The sequence below is a fragment of the Scyliorhinus canicula genome, chromosome 18, assembly GCF_902713615.1.
Source record: "Scyliorhinus canicula chromosome 18, sScyCan1.1, whole genome shotgun sequence".
In the NCBI taxonomy this organism is placed as follows: domain Eukaryota; kingdom Metazoa; phylum Chordata; class Chondrichthyes; order Carcharhiniformes; family Scyliorhinidae; genus Scyliorhinus; species Scyliorhinus canicula.
Window position 1 is genome coordinate 70,471,224 of NC_052163.1, and position 17,894 is coordinate 70,489,117.

General features: G+C 46.2%; 1 protein-coding gene across 1 annotated transcript in view; it reads left to right on the forward strand.

Annotated features, from left to right (window-relative positions):
* Positions 1–17,894, forward strand: part of myo15b (myosin XVB) — a 709,406-nt gene that overhangs the window by 630,419 nt on the left and 61,093 nt on the right. Inside the window, exons 57-59 of the mRNA XM_038776546.1 lie at positions 2,096–2,226; positions 7,242–7,336; positions 8,439–8,516. Coding sequence (XP_038632474.1) covers positions 2,096–2,226; positions 7,242–7,336; positions 8,439–8,516 — 304 coding nt within the window. The remainder of the gene's footprint in view (positions 1–2,095; positions 2,227–7,241; positions 7,337–8,438; positions 8,517–17,894) is intronic.

Consider the following 17,894-nt stretch of genomic DNA (forward strand, 5'->3'; position numbering starts at 1 on the left):
ACTCCATTATACACCGGGTCTCCCGCGATGCTACACTTCCACCAGGAGGAATTATTGACGGCAAGGTTCACTTGTGGAATTTCAAATTGGGATACAGGCGCCGTGGCTGCTGAGGGGGAGAAGGGAGGTAGGACATGTTCCCAAAACCGCAGGCTGCCTCTGGCAGGGCTGGCGGTGGTGTGGGGTGGGGGGGGGGGGGGGGGGGGGGGGGGGGGGCATTCGGCAGGGCCAGCGGGAGTAGCAGGGGGGTAACCAAGAAATGGGCCGTAGGGTTTGGGTCCCCCCCCGGGACCAGGGTGTCCAGGCATCATCCATCATTGCTGAGGCCTGCAAGGCAGCCATCTTGCTGCACACCCCACTGACCACCCAACATGGCCCTTGGTTGCGCAGAGCTAGAGCCACAACTAGATGCCACCCTGCCAGTGGGGCATCACGCAGCACACCCAAGGCTGGTGCCATAGGGAAGGGGGGGTGAGGCGGAGGGGCTGGTGGCAGGTTTAATGGCGGGGGTTGGGGGTGTTGATGGCAGGTTTAATGGCGGGGTGGGGGGCTGGTGGCAGGTTTAATGGCGGGGTGGGGGGCTGGTGGCAGGTTTAATGGTGGGGTGGGGGTGCTGGTGGCAGGTTTAATGGCGGGGGTGGGGGGGCTGGTGGCAGGTTTAATGGCGGGGGGGGGGGCTGGTGGCAGGTTTAATGGCGGAGGTGGGGGGTCTGGTGGCAGGTTTAATGGCGGGGGTGGGGGGGCTGGTGGCAGGTTTAATGGCAGGGTGGGGGGCTGGTGGCAGGTTTAATGGCGGGGTGGGGGGGGCTGGTGGCAGGTTTAATGGTGGGGGGTGGGGGTCTGGTGACAGGTTTAATGGTGAGGGTGGGGGGGCTGGTGGCAGGTTTAATGGCGGGGTGGGGGGGCTGGTGGCAGGTTTAATGGTGGGGTGGGGGTCTGGTGGCAGGTTTAATGGTAAGGGTGGGGGGGCTGGTGGCAGGTTTAATGATGGGGTTGGGGGTGTTGGTGGCAGGTTTAATGGCGGGGTGGGGGTCTGGTGGCAGGTTTAATGGCGGGGTGGGGGTCTGGTGGCAGGTCTAATGGTAAAGGGATGGGTAGAAGGTTTTAGACGTAGGACCCTCATTCTGCCATTGCTGGTATTTAACTATTGGCAGGAGGGGGAATCACAATCCTGGAAGCCCAAAAGGCAAATCCTATTAGGGTTGCTTGCAATCTTTGGTGAGTGAGGCTAACTTTTTCATTTACTATTCCATTCACAGGATGTGGGTCACCATCAAGGCCAACATTTATTGCCCACCCCTAACTGTCCATGAGAAGCTCATGGTGGTGAGCCACATTAGTCCCTCACTGAACCAATTCACCGGGCAGTTAAGAGTCAACCACACTGATGTGCGCTCTGGTATCCTGTTCAACTGGTAGCAGTGAATGTTCATGAGCTATTTAGACTATCATACCAACGGCTTGATCGTACCTACATCCAATATGCACATGTATACACAATGACTGGTATTTAATGAAGGTGACGGGAGTTCTGGCAGCTCTCTGGGCACAGGATTTTCACCCCCTAATTTCTTGATCTTGTGGAAGGTCCATTGCTGCTCAGTTAAGCACCTGATTGGCACTTAACTTGTCAGGCTTCCATAAAAGGAGGCAACACAGTTCTCCAGCTGCCGGGCAAGACTCCCGTCACCTTCATTAAATACCAGTCATTGTGTATACATGTGCATATTGGATGTAGGTACGATCAAGCCGTTGGTATGATAGTCTAAATAGCTCATTAGCATTCACTGCTACCAGTTGAACAGGATACCAGAGCGCACATCAGTGTGGTTGACTCTTAACTGCCCGGTGAATTGGTTCAGTGAGGGACTAATGTGGCTCACCACCATGAGCTTCTCATGGACAGTTAGGGGTGGGCAATAAATGTTGGCCCCGATGGTGACCCACATCCTGTGAATGGAATAGTAAATGAAAAAGCTAGCCAGCCAATGCCTGTGCTTTATGCTACCAATGGTCAGTGTCTTCCAGAAATGAGGAGAGAATATTGGAAAATAGAATACCTGACACTATTTGTATATTTTGTGGATTTGTACAGAGAAAGTTGCATACGAGGCTGGCGGACCCTCTACCTCTTCCTGGGCTACTATCCATGCACAAGCAACCTGAGACCCTTTGTCCAGAGGTACCTAGCAGACGTCAGCTTTAATGCTAAACACGACTTCCAAGGTACAGTGTGTTGGGAGGAAGGTGAGGTTCAGCATTCCTTAGTTTAAAAAGCATGGCAAATAGGTTGTTACACACAACTAACATGGAATTTCCAGTACATAGAACATACAGTGAAGAAGGAGGCCATTCGACCCATCGAGTCAGAATCAACCCAGTTGAAGAATGAGTTGATGCTTGTGTGTTTAAACTCCACACAATTCTCCTCCAAACCTAACCCATCAGAATATTATTTAATTCCTTTCTCTCTCATACACCTATCTAACTTCCCCTTAAGTGCATCCTAATTGCCTAAACTACTCCCTGAGGTTCTGAGCTTCATATTCTCTCCACTCTGCAAGGTAAAGAGGTTCCTCCTCAGTGCCCTATTACACTTAATAGCCTTAAATAGCCACTTTGGAGTACAGAACTTAAGTATTGCTGAAAAAAGGAAGCATGTTGTCGAAGAATTTTTCTGTGCACTAATCAGGACAGATGCAGGAATAGCAAATTCCAAAGGGAGCAACAATTTATACTGCAGAAGAAAAGGTTGCTGACCGTTGGCAATTGGTTGCGGCATTGCCATGGAGAATGCACCAGGGAACAATTTCCCCCTTTTGCTTAATTCAAAAGAAACGCCATTCCTGCTGGCAGAGGATAGGTCCCTGCATATGAATATATATAGCTTCTAGCAAACCCAACTGATAATCCAACTAATTTTTTCATACCGTTAGTTTTTTCAATGCCAGTGGTATCTTCCATTGAGAGGATTCTGCCTTCTACCCAAAATGAGTACGACACAAATCAATCATATCATATATCAATTTCAGTGCCAGGTATCTAGACCATAATAGACCATATGTACCAACAGCTGGAAGATTGTATCAAACAACACATCCCTCCAGCTGTTCACAATAGGCAGACTTTGCTCAACCAGTTCACGCTTGCAAAACTCAGAACATAATGCTTAATGCTAGATGTGAATCTATGATTAATCAGCACTCACTGAACAATATGGAATGTGCTAAGAAGTATATTAACAACAATTTAAGATTATCAATTGGGTTCACAATATGACTCACAATATGACTTGCAGGAATCTACATTTATTCATACACAGGGACATGTCACACAGGGACATGTCCTCTGGAGACAAAGGGTACATACTCGGGCATTGTGCCATTTTAGAATTAAACAAAACTCGACCAAAAGTTAATTTGCCACCGATTGGCATCCTTTTCCCGTGCAGTATTATTGTTATCCTTTGAAATTTCAGATTCTTGCATCTGTCCTGATGAGTGCAAAACAAAAGTTTTGTCAATATGTCTCTTTCTAACTATTAAAGATATTTATGGCCGTCAGTTGTGGTCTGCCTTACCACAAGTGTAAACAACAAGCTGAATTTTAATTTTAAAAAAAGATTTTAAAGGGGCGGCACGTGGTTAGCACTGCAGCCTCACGGCGCTAAGGACCCGGGTTCGAATCCCGGCTCTGGGTCACCGTCAATGTAGAGTTTGCACATTCTCCCATGCCTGCATGGGTTTCACCCCCACAACCCAAAGATGTGCAGATAGGTGGATTGGCCATGCTAAATTGTCCTTTAATTGGAAAAAAATAATTGGGTAATCTAAATTTTTTTTAAAAAAGGTTTTCAGTCTTGTTTGAGGATGGGAATAAAGTTTCAAAATCTGTTTCGCGTCCCAAATCTACCTCCAACCTACCTGTTTGCAGCTTTAACTGAGACCAGATGTTGCTGGGCGACCAACCCATTCCAAGGAGGAGGATTGTAACTTTAAACATGATAATGATGCCATTGGCCTTATTGGCTTTCAGGCCTTGAACTTTAATTCTATTCAGCTGGATTTCCCAACTGTGAGGAAATGTGGCAGTTTCATCAAGGCGAGGACTTGGTGGATTCAGAGGATAAGTGCCTTCATACCTATCATCTGATTCAGCTCTCGGTCTGAGAAGTTTCCACAATCAGCCCTCATGTCATGCTGATAGTCTCCTCCCTCCGAAGCCCCTGATCCCACCACATGGCCTCCAATTTCACTTTTCCCATCCAGGTCTCCAGACCTCCACCAACCCCAGCTCCTCACACAAAATTCTAACTGGGAACATCAGCCCAACCCTCCCGCCCTCCACTGCCTCCCCGACCATCTTCTGATCACACCCACCATCTCATCCCTGCTGATAGACAACCTCCTTTTTTGGATCAAACCCTGCACCCAATCAAGCTCTCCTGCCTCCCTCCCCCCCTCCCATCCCTGCCAAGCCTCTCTCATATCCGATCTCCATCAATCCTCCTCAGTGCAATTGCTGCTGTTGTATTGATTGGCTCGCTGACTGACTGGAAGCCAAGCTGTTAATTCAAATGTAAAAAGCAAGAGGGTGGCCAGGGAAAGGATTGAACCACTTAAGGACAGTGGGGGAAGAGGAAATGGGTGACGTACTAAAGGAGTAATTTGCAGCAGTGTTCACCAAAGAAAGGACTTTGTGGACGATGATTCTTGGGTAGGATGTGTGGTTAGTCTGGGTCACATTGACATCAAAAAGGAGGAGCTATTGGGTGTTTTTAAAGGCATTAAGGTAGATACGTCTCCTGGGTTGGATGGTATTTACCCGAGAATACTGAGGGAAGAAGGGAGGAAATTGCTGCGGTCTTGACTGACATCTTTGTATCCACATTGGCTACAGGTGAGATCCCAGAGGACTGGAGAATAGCTAATGTGGCACCGCTGTTTAAGAAAGGTAGCAGGGATAATCCAGGAAAGTATAGGCCAGTGAGCCTCACGTCGGTAGTAGGTGAATTATTGGAGGGAATTCTCAGGGATAGGATTTATACCCATTTGGAAACAAATGGACTCATAAGCGATAGACAGCATGGTTTTGTGAAAGGGAGGTCGTGTCTCACTAACTTGATTGAGTTATTTGAGGAAGTGACAAAGATGATTGATGAGGGGAGGGCGGTGGATGTTGTTTGCGTGGACTTCAGTAAAGCCTTTGACAAGGTGCCTCATGGCAGACTGGTACAAAAGGTGAAGTCACACGGATCAGAGGTGAGGTGGCAAGATGGATACAGAACTGGCTCAGTCACAAAAAGCTGAGGGTCACAGTAGAAGGTTGTTTTTCTGAATGGAAGTCTGTGACTAGTGGTGTTCCACAGGGATCTGTTCTGGGGCCTCTGTTGTTTGTAGTAACTGCTCTGATTAGTAAGTTCACTGATGACACCAAGGTTGGGGGAGTGGCAGATAGTGTTGAGGATTGTCAGAGATACAGCAGGACATGGATAGATAGGAGACTTGGGCAGAGAAATGGCAAATGGAGTTTAGTCTGAACTAATGTGCATTTTGGTAGATCTAACATAGAGGGGAAATATACAGAAAATGGCAAAACTCTTAGGAATATAGAAAGACAGAGAGATCTGGATGTGCAGATCCACAGATCTTTGAAAGTGGTAACACAAGTGGACAAGGTAGTCAAGAAAGCATACGGAATGCTTGCCTTTATTGGACGGGGCATTGAGTATAAAAACTGGTAAGTCCTGCTGCTGAACCTTGGGAAGGCTGCAATTAGAATATTCGCACAATTCTGGTCGCTACACTACCAGAAGGATGTGGTGGCTTTGGAGAGGGTGTAGAGGAGGTTTACCAGGGTGTGCCTGGTCTGCAGGGTGTTAGGTATGTGGAGAGGCTGAATAGAGAGGCTATTTTTCATTAGAACGACAGAGGTTGAGGGGTGACCTGATCAGAGGTGTACAAGATTTTGAGGGACATGGATAGAGTGGATGGGTCGGCACTCTTTCCCAGGGTGGAGTGGGCAGCACGGTAGCATAGTGGTTAGCGCAGTTGCTTCACAGCTCCAAGGTTCCAGAGTTGATTCCCGGCTTGGGTCACTGTCTGTGTGGAGTCTGCACGTTCTCCCCATGTCTGTGCGGGTTTCCTCCGGGTGCTCCGGTTTCCTCCCACAGTCCAAAGATGTGCGGGTTAGGTGGATTGGCCATGATAAATTGTCCTTGGTGTCCAGAAAAGGTTAAGTGGGGTTACTGAGTTGCGGGGATAGAGTGGAGGTGTGGGCTTGAGTCGGTTGCTCTTTCCAAGAGCCGGTGCAGACTCGATGGGCCGAATAGCCTCCATCTGCACTGTAAATTCTATGATTCTATGAGTGGTCAGTCACTAGGGGGCAGAGGTTTAAGCTCCGTGGGCAAAGTTTAGAGGAGATGTGTGAGGCAGATTTTTTACGCAGAGGATGGTGTGTGCCTGGAACGCGTTGCCAGAGGGAGGTTGCAGAAGCAAAAACAAAGAAGATTACAGCACAGAACAGGCCCTTCAGCCCTCCCAGCCTGCGCCGATCCAGAACCTTTATTTAAACCTGTCGCCTATTTTCCAAGAAAGAACAAAGAAAATAAAGCTCCATAGTGTGTGAGGAAATCCCAAATTGTAGGTTCCTTAACATTTTCTGACTAAACTACTTCCCGCCAGTCAGATCAATAAAGATTCTACCCATCGTGTCTATGTCAACCCTGTTGAACCCTTTCACAATTTTAAAAGTGTGGTGAATGTATTGCTGTAACAATTCACCATGTGATTATCTGTACAGTATTACGCTTTTGCCCATGTGGGCTCCACCTATGGGCCATTGTATGGTACTGCCTATAATGTAGCATGTGTGGGCTCCGCCCCTGACTCCACCCCTTGAGGGGAAGTATAAAGAGCAGTCACAATGTAGGCAGCTCTCATTAGCAGACCAGTCACAGGCAGGCACTGTTCTAGTTGATTAAAGCCACAGTTTACTTCTACTGGTTTTGTGTGAATTGATGGTCGCATCAAAAAGCCTCTATTTGTTTACCCCTCAACCTGCTTTTTTCGAAAGGAAAGAGCCCCAGCCTGTTCAGTGTTTCCTGATAGTTATAACCATAATAGGTTGTTCAATCTCTTGCACAGTATCACAGAGAATGTCTAAAAGGACAAATTTATGCAGTTTAGAGAAATATAGCTCAGTTGCAAACACTAACTTTAGTCTATTGTTTCTTTTCTCAGCAATAGCAAAGGTTTGTCAGGACAATATACATCGCACGTTGCAATTTGGGGGCCGGCGACACTCTCCATCCAGACTTGAATTGGAAGCTATCATGGTAAGTGTAGTGATAACATTACTCAACTCGTAATCCAGAGACACAGGGCTGAATTCTCTGCCGTTGGGATTCTCCATTTGGCCGGCAGCCCAGGGGTTTCCCGACGGCGTGGGGCTGCCCCATTGACCAGCCGGCGAAACGGAGAATCCCCCCCCAACCCCCTGTTAATGCTGTGAGGTTCAAATGGGTTCAAACCAAATTAATTAAATTTAAATTCAGTTAATAACAAAACATTAGAATTGAAATCTAGTCTTGGAAATGGTAACCATGAAATTGACATTGGTCATAAAAGCCCATCTGGTTTACTAATATCCTTTAGGGAAGGAAATCGGACATCCACACCCAGTCTGGCCTACATGTGACTCCAGCCCATGGCAAACGTGATTGACTCTGAACTGCCCTCTGAAATTCCCAGCAAACCACTCAGTTCAAGGGCAATTCAGGATGGGCAGCAAACTTCCACAAGAATAAGAAACAAATCAAAGGGAATCTGATTCTATGGATTTTTTGGGTACAAGCTCTTATGACTGGACACTTCTCATTACCCAGGGTCTGAAGGGTCACATACCAGTCATAGAATCACAGAATCATAGTATTTACAGTGCAGAAGGAGGCCATTCCGCCCATCGAGTCTGCACCAGCCCTTGGAAAGAGCACCCTACCTAAGCCCACACCACCACCCCATCCTTTAACCCAGTAACCCCAGCCTAATCTTTTTTGGGGGACACTAAGGGCAATTTATCATGGCCAATCCACTTAACCTGCACGTCTTTGGACAGTGGGAGGAAACCGGAGCACCCGGCGGAAACCCACGCACACAAGGGGAGAACGTGCAGACTCCGCACAGACAGTGACCCAAGCCGGGAATTAAATCTGGGACCCTGGACCTGTGAAGTGACAGTGCTAACCACTGTGCTATCATGCCGCCCACTATTATGACGTAGAATTGCTGAACAGAGTCAATGGACACTCTACAGGTTGACCATCAAAGTGGGACAGTTCTTTGGTCCCTGAACAGCTGCAAAAGGGCCCCTCATGCTTTGATTGGTTGGTAGCACTGTAAAACACCTATAATTTGAATTATGCTCTCTTTATCTGACAGAAAGGACGCAACTCTCGGAGAATTCTTGTGTACCTGCCTGGGAAGTTGGAGCACCCGTCCAAGATCAGGCCCTTTTCGGTATGTCTGGAGACTGAGCAGAGAAAATCACTTGTGTAATGACATGCATTGGAATGTGCTATTTTCAGATTGAGATGGTTAATTTCCTTTACTGGCTAGGCTTGTTAACCTTTTGCGAAACCTTGGTTGCTTTTTCAATTGTCTACATTTTACATTGGATGCAGTAGTTATCACATTGCATGTTAGGATATGGGTTTTCCACATGATTTATTCCTAGCTTCGAGCATGTAATTTGCAGTGTGGAGATCAGAAAGTCCCCAAATAAATGATCGTCAGACAGTTTAAATCCACACTAAATATTTTCCTGGTTATTACATTGGTGGTTTCTCCTGAAAGCAGATTTCATGTTCTCTGTGACCAGGAATTCACCTTTTGAACTGAGTGCTGTAATCTCACAACCGCCTCCTCCTCCCCACAACCTGGGTTCACCTGTCTGCTGAAAAGTGCCTTTGCAACACCAGAAACTGCACTTAAATCAGTTTTGTGAAAATATGAGAACTAAAAAAAGCACCACTGCTGACATCAAGGAGCCTCCCAATGGAATATCCTACCAACCATGTCTGAGAGAAGAGAAGTGCTTTGGGAAAAATACCAGGACGATCATGTTGCAAAGGCGAGCATCTTGGTTTGATTTTCAACAGGCAGCATTCTCATGATTTGAAATGAAACCGATCATAGAATCATAGAATTTACAGTGCAGAAGGAGGCCATTCAGCCCATCAAGTCTTCTGCACCGACTCTTGGAAAGAGCAGCCGACCCAAGGTCCACACCCCCACCCTATCCCCATAACCCAGTAACCCCACCCAACACTAAGGGCAATTTTGGACACCTAAGGGCAATTTATCATGGGCAATCCACCTAACCTGCACATCTTTGGACTGTGTGAGGAAACCGGAGCACCCAGAGGAAACCCACGCACGCACGGAGAGAACGTGCAGACTCCGCACAGACAGTGACCCAAGCCGGGAATAAAACCTGGGACCCTGGAGCTGTGAAGCAATTGTGCTAACCACAATGCAACCATGCGGCCCAATCACAGCGCTGTTGCTATTTTTCTGACTCCTGCTAATTGTCATGACCAACACCTCCTCGCCTTCCCCTTGGTTATTTTAGGTGATGGGAGAGGAAAGCGTAGTTGTGAGATTACTGGGTTAGTAATTATGGACAAATGATCCAATTACATGAATTCAAATCCACCAGAGCAACTGAAGAATTTAAATCCAGGTCCTTAAAGTTCAGGTAGCACAGTTCGGTAGCACTGTTGCTTCACATAGCCAGGGTTTGATTCCCGGCTTGGGTCACTGTCTGTGCGGAGTCTGCACGTTATCCCTGTGTCTGAGTGGGTTTCCCCCGGGTGCTCCTGTTCCTCCCACAAGTCCAGGAAGACGTGCTGTTGGGTAATTTGGACATTCTGAATTCTCCCTCTGTGTACCCAAACAGGTGCCGGAGTGTGGCGACTAGGGGCTTTTCACAGTAACTTCATTGCAGTGTTAATGTAAGCCTACTTGTGACAATAAAGATTATTATTAGTTGGGGTAGAGGTATGTGTGCTAGTTGGGCTGCGTAGTGGTAGCTGAGTGTGGGTGGGGGCTTTTTAAAGTCGGGATAGTATTTGGGGTTGGGGTGCAGTTGGGGAGTCAGGGGAATTGAGTATTTTCAGAGGTGGGTATTCAGGGGGCCATGGGCTAGTCAGGGGGTTTGGGGAAGTAATTGGTTCGGGAGGAGTGTTGGGGTGTTAAGTAGCAGGCTGCATTGAGACAGTTGTCGGGATGTAGTCAGCGGGTTAGTTGGTTCGGGAGTTGTCATTGGGTTAGGGGGTTTCAGTCACGTGGTCCAGTGGGGAGGCACGGGGTCAGGAGGATTGTCGGGGAGGGCAGTCAGGTGGGAGGGCGGGGGGAGCATTCAGTCCAGTGGAGAGTCTTAGTTGTCCAGGAGTTAGAACAGATTTTCCTGGGTAACTAGTCTGGTAGTGAGTTGCAATCAGTCAAATTCTACGACTTTAATGTTTTGGAGAATTCTCCAGCTGGGCTGAGAAGTGGCAGACGGAGTTTAACCCTGAAAGTGTGAGGTTGTCCATTTTGGAAAGAAAAATATGAATGCGGAATACAGGGTTAACGGTAGGGTTCTTGGCAATGTGGAGGAGCAGAGAGATCTTGGGGTCTATGTTCATAGATCTTTGAAAGTTGCCACTCAAGTAGATAGAGCTGTGCAGAAGGCCTATGGTGTGCTGGCGTTCATTAGTAAGGGGATTGAATTTAAGAGCCGTGAGGTGATGATGCAACTGTATCTTGGTAAGGCCACATTTGGAGTACTGTGTGCAGTTCTGGTCGCCTCATTTTAGGAAGGATGTGGAAGCTTTGGAAAAGGTGCAAAGAAGATTTACCAGGAAATTACCTGGAATGGAGAGTAGGTCTTGTGAGGAAAGGTTGAGGGTGGTAGGCCTGTTCTCATTAGAACGGAGAAGGATGAGGGGCGACTTGATAGAGGTTTATAAGTTGATATGGGGAATAGATAGAGTAGACAGTCAGAGACTTTTTCCTCGGGTAGAACAAACCATTACAAGGGGACATAAATTTAAGGTGAATGGTGGCAGATATAGGGGGATGTCAGAGGTAGGTTCTTTCCCCAGAGAGTAGTTGGAACATGGAATGCACTGCATGTGGAAGTAGTTGAATCGGAAACATTAGGGACCTCCAAGCAGCTATTGGATAGATACATGGATTATGGTAGAATGATGGGGTGTAGATTAATTTGTCCTTAATCCAGGACAAAAGTTCGGCACAACATCGTGAGCCGAAGGGCCTGTTCTGTGCTGTATTTTCTATGTTCTAAAAGAGAATTGTCCAATGGATATTGAAATTTCCCAGGCAATTTCTGTGTGATCAGGACTTCCAAGGTACATTGGAGTAAGACCATCCAGAAACTGGAAGACCTGGTGGACTCTTGCTGGATGCTTCTTCCCCTCCTCCTCCTCCCTCTTCTAATAGCTTGTCCTGTTCTGTGTGGTCTGTGCTCATTCTCCCATTTGTACTCAATTCCAAGGGGAATGTCTATTAGTATGCTCCTGTCTGGAATAAACAGATCTGTACAGGAGCCTTGAAGTGAGCAAAAATATCCTTCAGTACCAACTCTATCACTTCTGAAACTTCAAACAACTATAAGGAAGCAGAAATACTTGTAGAATTGTGCCAATACAAGTTTTAATTACCCCTTTGGCACTTGTGTGGTAGCAAAGTTGCTTCACAGCTCCAGGGTCCCAGGTTCGATTCCCAGCTTGGGTCACTGTCTGAGGTGACTACTTTCTCCCTGTGTCTGCGTGGGTTTCCTCCGGGTGCTTCGGTTTCCTCCCACAGTCCAAAGATGTGCAGGTTAGGTGGATTGGCCATGCTAAATTGCCCTTAGTGTCCAAAAAAGTTGGATGGAGTTACGGGGTAGTGGTGTGGGCTTAGGTAGAGTGCTATTCCAAAGGACCGGTTCAGACTCGATGGACCCAATGGCCTCCTTCTCCACTGTAAATTCTTTAATTCTATAATTTTTAATGCTGAATGCAAGGTTACGAGTGCGACTATCCAACTTCAAAATGACATGTCTGGCAGCAAATTAACACTGCATGCTGATTGATGCCATAATCTGCCTGCTTTGCATACTCTTGGTGGATGTTCAGTGCATATACGTTAACCTTTTTCCCAAGATGGCTACTGGCATACTTTTCACAAGAAATGTGCAAGTGCCCATTGGATGCCATGTTGGAACCCAAAGGTTCCACTCCATTTTCCACTCCACAACACTCCATTTTCCCCCAAGTGACATTGAAGTGTCAATTTCATTCTTGTTCTGTAACATTAATCATTTGCTGTTTTTAATCTCATTCTGATCATAATTCTGATGTCAAACTCGTGTTATAATGGCACACTTCTAAGGTTTGGTTTAAAACATCTTGATGGGACTGTGGTATAAGGTCTGGCACATACCTGGCTAAAGTGGGACTGAGTACAGTGATATAAGAAGGCCCGGAGTCAGGCTGATGATGAGCAGAGATGTGTAAAGACCGAAACATGGAGATTGTTCCTAGCCTGTACCCTTCACTGTACCTGTGGAAATATTTCTAGTAGTTAATGAAGACTTGCAATTAACCTACGAAGACAACAGAGTTCTTAAAGATGCATCATTCTGTCACCAACACCCTTCCAAACAGGGACAAAGAGGGAGCGTTACTCTGTACCTAACGCATATTGACCTGGGAGTGTTTGACCTGGGAGTGTTTGAAGGGTCAGCCGAAAGGAAGCTTTATCACACGTGCTGCTCCTGCTCCAATGTTGTTTAATGTGACAGTGTACAAAGAACAAAGAAAAGTACAGCACAGAAAGAGGACCTTCGGCCCTCCAAGCCTGTGCCGACCATGCTGACCGTCTGAATTAAAATCTTCTACACTTCCAGGGTCCGTCTCCCTCTATTCCCATCCTATTCATGAATTTGTCAAGATGCCCCTTTAACATCACAATCGTCCCTGCTTCCACCACCACCTCCAGCAGCGAGTTCCAGGCACCCGCTGCCCTCTATTTAAAAACACTTGCCTCGTAAATCTCCTCTAAACCTTGTTCTTCGCACCTTAAAACCTATTCCCCCTAGTAATTGACCCCTCTACCCTGAGAAAAAGTCTCTGGCCATCCACTCTGCCTATGCCCCTCATAATTCTGTAGACCTTGATCAGGTCGCCCCTCAACCTCCGTCGTTCCAGTGAGAACAAACCGAGTTTATTCAACCTCTCCTCATAGCTAATGCTCTCCATACCAGGCAACATCCTGGTAAATCTTTTCTGCACCCTCGCTAAAGCCTCCACATCCTTCTGGTAGTATGGCGACCAGAATGAAACACATGTGTGGCCTAACTAAAGTTCTATACAGCTGCAACATGACTTTGCCAATTTTTATACTCAATGCCCAGGCATGCCATATGCCATTAGAACATAAGAACTAGGAGCAGGAATAGGCCACCTGGCCCCTCAAGCCTGCTCCGCCATTCAATGAGATCATGGCTGATCTTTTGTGGACTTGGCTCCACTTTCCGAACCAAACGCCATAACCCTTAATCCCTTTATTCTTCAAAAAACTATCTATCTTTATATTAAAAACAGTTATTGAAGGAGCCTCAACTGCTTCACTGGGCAAGAATTCCATAGGTTCACAACCCTTTGGGTGAAGAAGTTCCTCCTAAACTCAGTCCTAAATCTACTTCCCCTTATATTGAGGCTATGCCCCCTAGTTCTGCTGTCACCCGCCAGTGGAAACAACCTGTCCGCATCTATCCTATCTATTCCTTTCATAATTTCATGTTTCTATAAGATCCCCCCTCATCCTTCTAAATTCCAACGAGTACAGTCCCAGTCTACTCAACCTCCACTCGTAATCCAACCCCCTCAGCCCTCCAGCGCCAATACGTCCTTTCTCAGGTAAGGAGACCAAAACTGAACACAATACTCCAGGTGTGGCTTCACTAACACTTTATACAATTGCAGCATAACCTCCCTAGTCTTAAACTCCATCCCTCCTAGCAATGAAGGATAAAATTCCATTCGCCTTCTCAATCACCTGTTGCACCTGTAAACCAACTTTTTGCGACTCATGCACTAGCACACCCAGGTCTCTCTGCACAGCAGCATGCTTTAATATTTTATCATTCAAATAATAATCCCTTTTTCTGTTATTCCTACAAAATGGATAACCTCACATTTGTCAACATTGTATTCCATCTGCCAGACCCTAGCCCAGGGGTGGGCAAACTTTTCCGTGCAAGGGCCACATTCAGAAATTCACAATTTTTAAGGGCCGCATAGTATATTAATTAATAGTCCCGGTTGTAACCAATTAGCATGCGGCATATACCTCAGCGCTTCCCCCGGCGGCATCCTGCCTTTAGCCCTCATTTTCTCTACTTTTAAAAAATGGCGCTTCACCCGGTTATGATTCTGGGCGCCTCATATAGAACATAAAACAGTACAGCACAGAACAGGCCCTTCGGCCCTCGATGTTGTGCCGAGCAATGATCACCCTACTCAAGTCAACGTATCCACCCTGTACCAGTAACCCAACAGCCCCCCCCATTAGCCTTATTTTTTTAATGACTTGATCTTGGTGGGCCGCATAAAGACCTTTGGGGGGCCGCATGCGGCCCGCGGGCCGTAGTTTGCCCACCCCTGCCCTAGCCCATTCACTTAACCTATCCAAATCCCTCTGCAGAAATCCGGTATCCTCTGCACTTTTTGCTTTACCACTCATCTTTGTGTCGTCTGCAAACTTGGACACATTGCACTTCGTCCCCAACTCCAAATCATCTATGTAAATTGTGAACAGTTGTGGGCCCAACACTGATCCAAGAGGGACACCATGAGCTACTGATTGCCAACCAGAGAAACACCCATTAATCCCCATTCTTTGCTTTCTATTAATTAACCAATCCTCTATCCATGCTACTACTTTACCCTTAATGCCATGCATCTTATCTCATGCAGCAACCTTTTGTGTGGCATCTTGTTGAAGGCTTTCTAGAAATCCAGATATACCACATCCATTGGCTCCCCATTATCTACTGCACTTTTAATGTCCTCAAAAAATTCCACTAAATTAATTAGGCGCGACCTGCCCTTTATCAACATGCGTCTGCCCAATGGGACAATTTCCATCCAGATGCCTCGCTATTTCTTCCTTGATAGATTCCAGCATCTTCCCTACTACCGAAGTTAAGCTGGCCTACAATTACCCGTTTTCTGCCTACCTCCTTTTTTTAAACAGTGGTGTCACGTTTGCCAATTTCCAATCCGCCGGGACCACCCCAGAGTCTAGTGAATTTTGGTAAATTATCACGAGTGCATTTGCAATTTCCCTAGCCATCTCTTTTAGCACTCTGGGATGCATTCCATCAGGGCCAGGAGAGTTGTCTACCTTTAGCCCCATTAGCTTGCCCATCACTACCTCCTTTGTGATAGCAATCATCTCAAGGTCCTCACCTGTCATAGCCTCCTTTCTATCAGACACTGGCATGTTATTTGTGTCTTCCACTGTGAAGACCGACCCAAAAAAACTGTTCAGTTCCTCAGCCATTTCATCTCCCATTATTAAATCTCCCTTCTCATCCTCGAAAGGACCAATATTGACCTTAGCCACTCTTTTTTGTTTTATATATTTTAAAAAACTTTTACTATCTGTTTTTATATTCTGAGCGAGTTTACTCTCAAAATCTATCTTACTCTTCTTTATAGCTTTTTAGTAGCTTTCTGTTGCCCCCTAAAGATTTCCCAGTCCTCTCGTCTCCCACCAATCTTTGCCACTTTGTATGCTTTTTTCTTCAATTTGATACTCTCCCGTATTTCCTTAGATATCCACGGTCGATTTTCCCTCTTTCTACCGTCCTTTCTTTTTGTTGATATAAACCTTTGCTGAGCACTGTGAAAAATCGCTTGGAAGGTTCTCCACTGTTCCTCAACTGTTTCACCATAAAATCTTTGCTCCCAGTCTACCTTAGCTAGCTCTTCTCTCATCCCATTGTAATCTCCTTTGTTTAAGCACAAAACACTAGTGTTTGATTTTACCTTCTCACCCTCCATCTGTATTTTAAATTCCACCACATTGTGATCGCTCTTTCTGAGAGGATTTCTAACTATGAGATCATTAATCAATCCTGTCTCATTACACAGGACCAGATCTAGGACCGCTTGTTCCCTCGTAGGTTCCATTACATAATGTTCTAGGAAACTATCGCAGATACATTCTATAAACGCCTCCTCAAGGCTGCCTTGGTTAAACCAATCAACATGTAGATTAAAATCCCTCACGATAACTGCTGTACCATTTGTACATGCATCAGTTATTTCTTTGTTTATTGCTTGCCCCACCATAATGTTACTATTTGGTGGCCTATAAACTACTCCTATCAGTGGCTTTTTCGCCTTACTGTTCCTGATTTCAACCCAAATGGATTCAACCTTATCCTTCATAGCACCAATGTCATCTCTTACTATTGAAAAATGAAATGAAAATCGCTTATTGTCACAAGCCCCTAGTCGCCACATTCCAGCGCCTGTCTGGGGAGGCTGGTACGGGAATCGAACCATGCTGCTGGCCTGCTTGTTCTGCTGTAAAAGCCACGATTTAGCCGAGTGAGCTGAACCAGCCCCATATTGCCCAGAAGTCATACTTAAATGACAGAACTACACCACATCCCTTACCAGCCACTCTGTCCTTCCAAATAGTTTGATACCCTCGGATATTTAACTCCCAGTCTTGACCATCCTTTAACCATGTTTCAGTAATGGCCACTAAATCATAGTCATTTACAATGATTTGCGCCATCAACTAATTTACCTTATTCCAAATACTAGGAGCATTCAGGTAAAGTACACTTATGTTGGCTTTTATACCTCTTTTGAATCTTAACATCTCGATCAGTAACCTCTCCTAATCTTCCTTGTCGTTGAACCCATATCTTCATGTAACAACTTGCCGCATCGCTTACCATTTACGTTTTTACTTCCCATTTTATTCCTTTTAGTATTACTGGGCCTATTCACTGAGCTCCCCTCAGTCACTGTACCTTGTACTGTCGCCCTTTTTGATTTTTGACTATGGCTTTTCTGCCTCACACTTTCCCCCTTACTGCCTTTTGTTTTGTCCATGTTTTACTACCTTCCGACTTCCTGCATTGGTTCCCATCCCCCTGCCACATTAGTTTAAACCCTCTCCAACAGCTCTAGCAAATACCGCCCCATCCCCCACCCCCCCAGGACATTGGTTCCAGTCCTGCCCAGGTGCAGACCGTCCGGTTTGTACTGGTCCCACCTCCCCCAGAACCGGTTCCAGTTCCCCAGGAATTTGAATCCCTCCCTCTTGCATCATCTCTCGAGCCACGCATTCATCCTATCTATCCTGACATTCCTACTCTGACTAACTCGTGGCACAGGTAGCAATCCTGAGATGTTGTCGAGGAGAATACTCAGGTTCAGTCGACCAGGCTAGATGGAATTGAGGTTCAAAAGGAGGAGGTGTTATCAATTTTGGAAAATGTCAAAATAGATAAGTCCCCTGGGCCAGATGAGATTTATCCTAGGATTCTCTGGGAAGCCAGGGAGGAGATTGCAGAGCCTTTGTCCTTGATCTTTATGTCGTCTTTGTCGACAGGAATAGTGCCGGAAGACTGGAGGATAGCAAATGTTGTCCCCTTGTTCAAGAAGGGGAGTAGAGACAACCCTGGTAATTATAGACCTGTGAGCCTCACTTCGGTTGTGGGTAAAATGTTGGAAAAGGTTATAAGAGATAGGGTTTATAATCATCTTGAAAAGAACAAGTTGATTAGCGATAGTCAACACGGTTTTGTGAAGGGTAGGT